Raw genomic sequence first — 9,437 nt, 5'->3', positions numbered from 1 at the left:
TGGGCACTGCTGTTGGAAGCGGGTGTAGGCTTGGGAATGCAGCGGGTGAAGGCCCCATATCTCCATCGGATCTTTGCCATATTGCTTTAAGCTATACACAAATGTGCCTATCCAGCTGGTGGATGCAATATCTGATGGCCCTGTCTGTCCCAGGGGATGGTGGGGCATCTGTGAGAGGGGGAGGGGGCTGAGAGACATGGAGGAGGGGAGAGAGATAAATCAGCAGCCTATTTTCTTGTATTCAGAGCTGAAATACCATGGCCAGGTGGAATAGATACTGGGGATGCCTCTTCCCACCTCATTTGTGATGCTCAGGCTGAACCTTGCTCTGCAAAATTACAGTAATATGAGCCACTTGCTTCTTTTTCAAATTAATATTCCAACAGCAAGCAGGAATGTATTGATTTAAGCATAATAAAATTATATTTATGTAATTTGAATTTATTTTTAATTCAGCATTCAGAATACTGGCAGATCTAATTCTTGCCTATTTCCATCTTTCAGACAAAGCCAGGACCAATCAAGGCGGCCGGTTCTCATTCTGAGCGCTCTGCTTTAGTGTACTGCTACAACTGTTCCCGGAAAGGACATTTTGGATATGTAAGTCTCAGCAGTCTCTGGCTCAGTGTTGAGTATATCCTTGGAGTAGAAATTCATCTCTGCCATGGTGTGTGGTTGGAGAAAAGAGCTGGAAGAGTCAAACTAATGCTCTACGAAGGGCCACTCTAATGAAATGTTTGTGACTTCGCAGCACTGCTGCAATCAGTGGAGGCCAATGTATAAAGTGATCTTACCCATCTAATTTAAAGATTCGGAGGAAAAGAAACATTACTATCTCTCCTTGGCAGGTTTATTGATTTGTTTTTTAAATCTTAAATCAAAATGAGACTGCCTGAGAGAGTGAACGTTCATTGGAAAACAGGCAGTTGCTGAACGGAGCTTGCTTGCTTGCTTTTCCTTCTTTTTTTTCTTTTCTTTCTTTTCTTTCTTTTCTTTCTTTTCTTTCTGTCTTTCTTTTCCCGTGCTCATGGGATGAAACATTAGTGCCTTACTACCATGTTCAACATGATGTAAGGTTTTTCACCACAATCAGCCCAACAATTTGAATGTCCGTTTTAGGGATTTTCCATTTCTGCCTGCTTTTGATGATCCTTATTTGTAGTTTCTTAGTTTAATTCAACATCTGAATTAAGTTTGACATCATCCTTCTGTAAGGTACACAGCCTGGTAAAGGAGGACATCATGATCCTTAAGTGGCTTCAGTAAAAACTGGAGGTGTGCTACATCTTCTAGCATCAGCAGATGGCTTGCTGATGTTTATCACCTTTTTCAGCCCCCTGTCTACCTGCAAACATCAACACCAAACAAATGTTAGTTCTTTTCTTTTATGGAATAAGTCCAGAAGCCACAAGTATTCTAGAAAATGAATGGTACTCGTGCGCTGGATGAGTTAAGTTTATAGTTTCCTACAGCTTAGAGAGAGCAAATTCCCAGCAAATTCCTTCCTTCTCTCCTGTGTGCTCTGTGTGTTGACTCCTACAACTACTGAAGATGTACCTTTAAAAGCTTGCTGCTGTTTTCAGCTAAATAGTTAATCCCTGTGGGGAATAGTGGGACAGGTAGGGCAGGTTTGCTGGGATCTTCTCATGGCAGAGCTGAAAGATAAACGGAAGATTTTTAATGCCAAGTTGTCTTTGGAGACAAGTGAAGATTTTTCTCTTCGAGTGGTGTGTTGAGGCCATCGCGTACGTCCAGGACACACTGCTGCCTGCACAGGCAGGTTGGAAGGCGCAGGAAATAAGCAGCTGTTGCAATCCAAGCGCAGTAAGAGACGAGTGTGTGCCAGCAGCCTGGTGTCACCCCTGGCACGGCAGAAGTACAGGCACTGCCTTGGCTGTGGTACAGGAGTCCAAATCCTTGGCTTCACCTGCAAGACATCTGCTCGAGACACAGCTACTTATGCGGCAGCGGTGTGAGACCTCAGCGATACAGTCATGTGAACTAGCTTGTTCTCCCTGCTGTTTGGGACTAGAGCTGATAAAACCTATGAAAGCAGCATTGAAACTGATCCTGCTAAACAAAACCAGAATAAAGCCCCTGACAGTAATATAGACACTAAAATGAGCATATACAATAAAAACTGAAGTGACAGGATTGAAGAAGAAGTGAGACTGATTGCTGGCAATGGATAAGGAACCTTTTACTAAACTGTCAAAAAATGGCATTCGAGGGAGGCAGCCATTCACAGATACAAATAAGGCTGCTGTAAAAATAATTATTAAATATGTGGGAGGAGCTGATAGTAATTACTTGGATAGAAAATGGTAGAAACTGTATAAATCAGTAAGGGAGTAAAGTGACTCAAGGACAACACTTTATGGCTATCAAAGTTAAAGAAGATAAGATAGTATTTTTACTAGCATACAACAAGCAGAAATAGCCTGAGCAATGACTGAATGAAAATGGAGAAGTCAAAAACAACACAGAAGGGCAGAAATACTCACCAGATCTTTCTATATGCATACAGAAAACATCCAGGACACACATAGGATTATGTAATGATAACTAAGTATTTGCCCTCAAATCACTAAAACTTCTATCCAAGAATGGCAGAGGAAATTGGACCCGTGGCCTGCATGTGCATCTTTACAGCGACCCAGCTGGACAGGCAATGCATCTGAGATTTGCAGCTCTCACTGGCTAAGAAAACTGAGGTCGTAATCAGTGCCTAAGCTCATGCGGTGAGCAGCTCTGTTACAGCTTGAAAGATCTGCCTATAATTTAAGGGGCGGAAAAAGAGGGGGGTTTATTGAGGGGGGTTTTTTAAATGCAAGTATTTTTAAGCGGGTAAAAATCACTTGTGATGACAAGCATCTCTTAACATTTTTCCCATTTCTATACCTCAGGAACCCTGCTCTATTGCCTTTTTTTGAGCGGTTAAAGCAGAGGAATAACAAACTGACCAAGAAGAAAAGGCTGGGGTTGGTTTTGTATAGATGCACCATAATCAGTGCTTCCCACTGCAGTCTGTTTCCTTTCATGTTACCATTTGATGTAGTTTAGGAACACCTGAAATTCCTTTTCTTTGCTAGAGGTCTAGGGAGACCTTTCCCAAAAACAGAGGCAAGAGCAAAAAACTTGCTAAATCCCAGAGTTAACTGTGCAGTTCCAGTAAGGAGGTCATTGCGGGTCACTTCTTCTTGTTTGTAGAAATGGAAATAGTTAAGACATAAACTGTCAGAGGTTCCAACGCCTGGCAGTTATGTTTCCTGAATTTGCTGTATTGTTTATTAAGACAGTCATAATTTTATGTAAACTAAGGATTTAATAAGGACAAGAAATCTTATTTTCTTTAGTAGACTTCACATCACAGTTCATTTCATAGCAGTCCACACATCCAAAACATTGTCTCTTAGGGTCCATAACAAAGATGTGCTCATTTTAAGCAGCATCCCCGTAGGAAAGTTAAGAGGAAGGGCAAGTTAATGAGCGACAGCCCACTGCATTATTCAGGCTGCAGCAAGTTCTAAAGGCAGCAGGGATAAGGAACTGTAGGGTATCTGCAGATGTGCCTTGCATTCACATCCCAGTATGCCAATCACATAGAAAATTCCTCCTGCAGGTTGGTAGCAGGCTCTGCTTTCCATCCTCTGTACGATACCTCCAGCGCTGAAGACTGTCCCAAGAGTATTTAGTAGTACACAGTGTACGGCAGCAGTGGCAGCTTACTTGAGAGGAAAGGATATAGCCAAGTGCATGTTGGACATTGCTGACCTGATTTATCAATGTAGTGGAGATAAAGAGGAAAAGAGGAGCACCGATTTGGGTGGCATGTGCATTTCATTCACTAAGGCTTCTCTGTCAGCATATTAACAAAAGAAAAATAATGAACGGGCCACACGCCTGCAGAGCAAGCCCTAGATTTGATGCGGGATGTCAAGCAGTACATTTCACAGGTATCACAGAAAGATAAATGTGTCTTTGCATACTCCTGTGTAAAGCCAATCTATTTTGTTTTCAGTAATTTCTTCGGCAATGTTCAGGGATGATATTTTCTTTCATTTATTCCAGATAGGCAGGCAGCTTTGTGCCCTGCCTAAAGGCCACTCTTAGGTTTCACTCATGTGAAACACAGGTATCTGAAGTGTCGTTTCTCTGTTATGCTTTTCTCTCCTCTTAAATCTGAGGGAGGTAGATGGAGGACCCAGGAAGGGTGAGAGAGGAGGTTTCTTTGTAGGGCAATAGCTGGCTGTTTAAGGTGTTCAGTGTGAAATCTGGTCCGTCTTCCAGGATACGCCTATCTCAGATGAATAGCTACTGAGAATGGTCTCAGGCAACGGATGGACTCGCATGCCCCCTCCTAGCTCCCTTTCAGCTTGATTTCACAGTGGGGTAAGGCTGAGCCCTCAGACTTGGGTAGGCTCCAGCTACAAGCTGCCATTGCTCGTCTGCGCTCCTCCATGTACGTGGAGACAAGCCAGTTGTCACACAACCTAACGGTATCCTTTTGGAGGACACCACAGAGAATAACCTGATTCTTCATTTAATTTCAGCCAAGCAAAGACCAAATACAAGCTGAGAAATATGAAATACATCTGAAATGCATATTTGATGTACTCTGCCTTTAAAAAAGATAGGGTAGGAGGACACACAGGGAAGGGGGGTGCTAGAGGTGGCACTGAGTGGTAGAAATAGCAAACACAAGAAGGAAAGCTGCTTCCCTTGTTGTGGAGACATCGGGGGGAGCGAAAGCTCCTGACAGTTTCTTGACAACAGCAAGGCCCAGAGCTCATTAGATTTGGGCAGTGTCCAAGAAGTAGAAAGATGATGTTGCAAAGCACAACAGTTAACAAGAAATTTACAAGTAGAAGAAAGCATCAGTTAATATCACATGGTACCCTGAAAGAAAAGATAGAATCATAGGAAGCATCCCAGTTAGCCTGGCTTGCAAGACATTGCTAAAACTTTGTGTACAGCAGTGAAAAAATTCACATTCCTGAATGAAGTGTTTAGGAAATAGGGTGACATGCATGTGATGCAAGAGCCAGCCCTCTCCTCACCTCAGCCGACTCTTTGGGGCTCTCTTCCTCTTCCCTGCAATCTGATGAGCTAGCACAGCAGTCTCCTTCAGGATTTGCTTTTGTTTTGTATCTGTGAGAAAAATGCATACAATCAGACACACCATTGTGGCTGCAGATGGGCTGTGTGGGGAGGATGCTGCCCCTGACTCCTCATCGCTGCCCGCTCCTTCCCTCAGCTCACCCCACCCTTTGAGTCTGCCACATTTCTGCACATACTTTCACCCCAAATGATCCAGGTTAAAAGACCTCACCTGCAATTAGAAATATTTGTCTTTTGAGGAGACCGGGCATGTGGTTGTGCTGGGAGACCAGAGGGGGCAGTGAGAAGCAGCGAAAGCAGGTGTGGGGGGACAGGACTTGGCAGGACAGCCCTGTTCCCCAGATCCAACAGCTGTTTGCAGTGCTCACCTGCTTCTAGTCCTCCGCTTGTATCAGTGCTACAGGTGTGTGGTAACTGCGGGAAGACATGGGATTCCTTCCATTTGCTGCAAGAGGACTGCAGCTTGGCTCATCTAATGCATGTTTTTCTGTGTACACAAGGATTATTGGATGGTAATAAACTTATCAGTGTTTAAAGAATTGCTGGCCACATCCTCCACAAGTACAGGCCAGCACCTGCAGAATCTGACCCATTTCCCTTCCAGGAGAATTGCAACTCAGCCACATCTAGTGACTTGAAATGTGTTTTGCAGGAGTGCTCAGAAAAGCGGATGCATGGGGGCATGTTCCCTACTTCTCCATTCATCTACTACTACGATGATGAATACGATATCAAGAGAAGAGCAAACAGATTAAAAAGAAAGGTTGCAGGTACAGTATATTTTGGGAGATCCCTCCTGCCTTTCAGTTCTTTGAAATACTTTGTTCTGTGCTTGCTGCATTTAGAAATATAGTGGGATTATTTTCACGTGTTGGGAAAAGCTACAGGGATTTGAACAGATAGTCTAACGGTAGTAAAAGATTTGTGACTTTACTCATCTGTGTCTATCATGGAAATTTATTGTGTCAAAGCCACTGGGTGGGTGTTGTCAGATATTTTAATTCTAAAAAATTAACTGACATTAAAAATGCTATAAACTAGCAGGAAAAGGATTAAACTGTAATTTGTTAAGATTCTAGTCTGTTGACAGAAAAAAAACACTAAGAAATATCTATCAGAGAGTTTTTTTCCTAACTAACTTCATACATAAGGAAAGCTGTGATGGCTTGGGCACTAGGTTTTAGGTTTTCTGCATGGGTATTGAAATAAACCGCTCTGTTTTACAGAACTACAGGAAGCCGGCCTTCTGCCAGAACAGTCAGAGACACCATGGCAGGAAGAAAAACATGGGGGCCACAGCCATAAGAAAAAGAGCAAGCCTTGGAAAGAACACGGGAAACATAACAAAGATGGCGAGTGTCACAAAAAGATGAAGATGTCCCGGGCAGAGAAACCCAAAGAGAAACACAGAAGTGATGTTGAAATTGGCCACAAGATGGAGGAAGACTTACCTAGAGGGTGTAAAAGGCAGGCATGCAAGGGCAGCAAAATCCATCACAAGTCCATTTTCCAGGCATTCTCAGGCAGCAAGACTGCGTATGTGCAGGAGCCTCTGGAAGGTGCTAAAAGGAAGAAGAAATGGAAAAAGCAGAAAGGCGCTAGTACTGATATCAATGAGAATTTATTCCTCATAAAACAGAGGAGGAAGAAGTCCAAACAGAAATCCTGGTGATGAGGAAGTAGATAGGTAGCACCGGCATTTACTGGCTCCGGCTCTGCCTTCTGTTTATTTTTGTCCCTCTCTTAGCACACTGAATTTGAGTCCGTCCCTGAACCCGGGCGGGCATGCCCAGGCACCAGTCACACATCTAATGTCCATCTCTGTTCCTGAAAGGGAGTGCTGTCTGTCGTGAACTGTCCACTTGACGGGCAGCACTCAGTGCTTGTGCCTGGAATGGCTGTACTTTTCAGCAGTCCCAGAATAGGCTGTAAGTTTATTTTCTTTGCTTTGGGGGGGGGAGTGGGGAGGGAAGGGAGCCATGCTGGGTTTGGTAGGTTTTGTTTCTTCACTGGTGAGATGTTGCTCTGCCTGTCGGAGCAGGATCTGCAGCTAGGGAGCACAATGCCTTTGGAACTGACGCTGGAGAGACTCTCATATTTGGAGGAGTCAGGCTGCAGGCTGGGGACATGGATGTACAGCACGTTCTCCGCAGCCACTCAATCATCTCCACAGTGCAGCTGGGCACTTTTTCACTTCTGTCCCTCCTGGAAGATGCTGTGAAGTCGTTGCCGTGCACTTTGGGACATGACAGTCTCCCCCCTTGCGCTCCAATGTGGTGTTGTGGATCCATCACCCTCAGTGCCACGGCTTTCGGTGCTGAGCACAGGCGAGCCCTGTGCGAGCCCATTCTGTCTTTGCCAACTAGTCAGCACGGCAGGAGAAAGCAGCTGAGAAATGGAACAGAGTTTACATCTGGAATTAAATATGTCCGTGTTCCCCTTGATGTGGAAGTTGTTTCTGGAGAAAAGATAGCAGAGTATGAAAAATGTATTTGATTCCAGACATACTGTGCTAAAATTTAATAATTTTTTTAAAGACAGTTATTTTTGTACACTGGAATTAAAGAAGTGTGTTGTTAAAAGCTTTGTAAGAATAAATGCTTCATCAAAGGAATAACCCAAATAAAACTTTACATGAGGGATATAAAAAGAAAGTAGGTTTGTTCTATATTTTCTTGCATTACCAAACATAATTAAAAACTCTTTAATTAAATAATTAACATAATTAAAAAGCTCTTTCCTGAGCTGAAACTGCATCACTTCTGGCAAGAGATTTTCTAGTTTTGAAAAGGAAATTATCTATACTCTACTGATTCATGACCTACTCTATACTATACCATTGCTTTTGCTAAGCAATTGATAGTACATGTCCTCTCTTAATTCTTACTAAGAAAGGGGCCTTTGGCTATGGTTGTGTTTTGAAATTAAAAAGTATTTGTAACCTGTGCTAATGCAAGGATATCGGAGGAGAGGAAATGGGTACGCTAGAAAAAATTCAGGACTGTCATTCTGCCAGTAGTATTCCATGCTGGTAGTCCCTGAATTCATCAGCTTTTTCTTTGGCAAGGTCGCCAGTGAGAACACTGGTATTTTACTGACCGTATCACCTCATCTCAGAGGTGTTTGGAGTAGAGCTACACCTACATAATACTTGAGAACCTAATGCCCAGTTTTGCTTAAGTGCATCCTTGTGGCAACTGAAATTCATTTTTGCTTAACTTCATTGATTACTTGATTGAAAAGTTCCTGATGATATTGAAAAAGTAAATCACTTTTAGCCCTAATAAAAAAAAAAATTAATTAATTCCACTCCTGAAAAGTCTTGCCCCTAACATTGAAACTCATCTTTTCTTGTGTGCTGTGTTTTACATCCCTTTTTGTTTATCAATACCTGGTTCTGTTTGACCAAAAGTCTCCAGTAGCCTTTAGCTGAACCAGCACGTCAACTGGTAGATAGGGAAGGAGGGTTGTTTAGATTAAGTACTGAGATCAACTCCAACTTTTCTGATGCATTGGTTTGGTCATGTGGCCAGCTAAGTTGTCACGAGTTCAGTAAATCTCCAGGAGCTGCACCCTTCTTCAAAGAGCCACCAAGAGCTTAGGAGACTGCATTCTTGCGCTCGTGTCCCCTAACACTTCCTTGGACAGAAGTGTCACAATGAAGGGGATTCCCAAAGGGACCAGATTCTCCATCGGCAAGAGATGGATGGCTCAGACGTCAGGAGTCAGCACTGCCTGGGGATATGTAATAAGCCTGTACCTACTGTACATGGACACCATGCAGGGATGGAAAATCTCTGCTCTAATAACGGGTGACTGCTCTCAGAGGATTGCATCCTAGTGGCTGTTCTACCTCCAGGGTTAACTAGAAAGCACATAAGTACAAAAATAGGGAAAGGACAACACTCCTAACCTGTGGTTAGGCGGATTTTAGGGAATCTTACCTCCCAGAACTGTTTTCTCCACCATTTTTCAAGCTAATATTCAATAAGTTTTGGGGGCTTTTTAAGGTAGAAGTGACTCGGTGAAATTGTGGCCCCACCATTCTCTTCACTGTACAATAGTGCACTAAGAACTGGTCCATGCGCTGGAGAGTTTTCAGATCCTCCATGCCTCTCATTTACTGAAGAACATCATGAGCAGGTAGTTTGCTGCTTCACTCCCCCAAAACTGAAGCAGCTGTGTTTTAAACAATGTCCAAGAGGCCAAGGAGAAAACTGAACTGCAATAGCAGCTAACGAGAGATTGCTCTGAGCCGTCAGTCTGTTTGTGAGGTGTTTTATGGGTGCCGTGTGGTGTGCCATAAAAGAAATAAA

At 43.3% G+C, this 9,437-nt stretch overlaps 1 protein-coding gene across 1 annotated transcript in view; it reads left to right on the top strand.

Moving 5' to 3' along the window:
* The window catches only part of ZCCHC7 (zinc finger CCHC-type containing 7), a 120,719-nt gene extending 113,602 nt beyond the window's left edge, over positions 1 to 7,117 (top strand). Inside the window, exons 8-10 of the mRNA XM_009280644.1 lie at positions 505 to 600; positions 5,774 to 5,891; positions 6,348 to 7,117. Coding sequence (XP_009278919.1) covers positions 505 to 600; positions 5,774 to 5,891; positions 6,348 to 6,793 — 660 coding nt within the window. The 3' untranslated portion in view covers positions 6,794 to 7,117. The remainder of the gene's footprint in view (positions 1 to 504; positions 601 to 5,773; positions 5,892 to 6,347) is intronic.
* The last annotated feature ends 2,320 nt before the right edge of the window (positions 7,118 to 9,437 follow it).

This window comes from Aptenodytes forsteri, unplaced genomic scaffold (genome assembly GCF_000699145.1).
Source record: "Aptenodytes forsteri isolate BGI_AS27 unplaced genomic scaffold, ASM69914v1 Scaffold203, whole genome shotgun sequence".
Classification (NCBI taxonomy): Eukaryota; Metazoa; Chordata; class Aves; order Sphenisciformes; family Spheniscidae; genus Aptenodytes; species Aptenodytes forsteri.
This window is presented reverse-complemented; position numbering and strand designations above follow the sequence as displayed.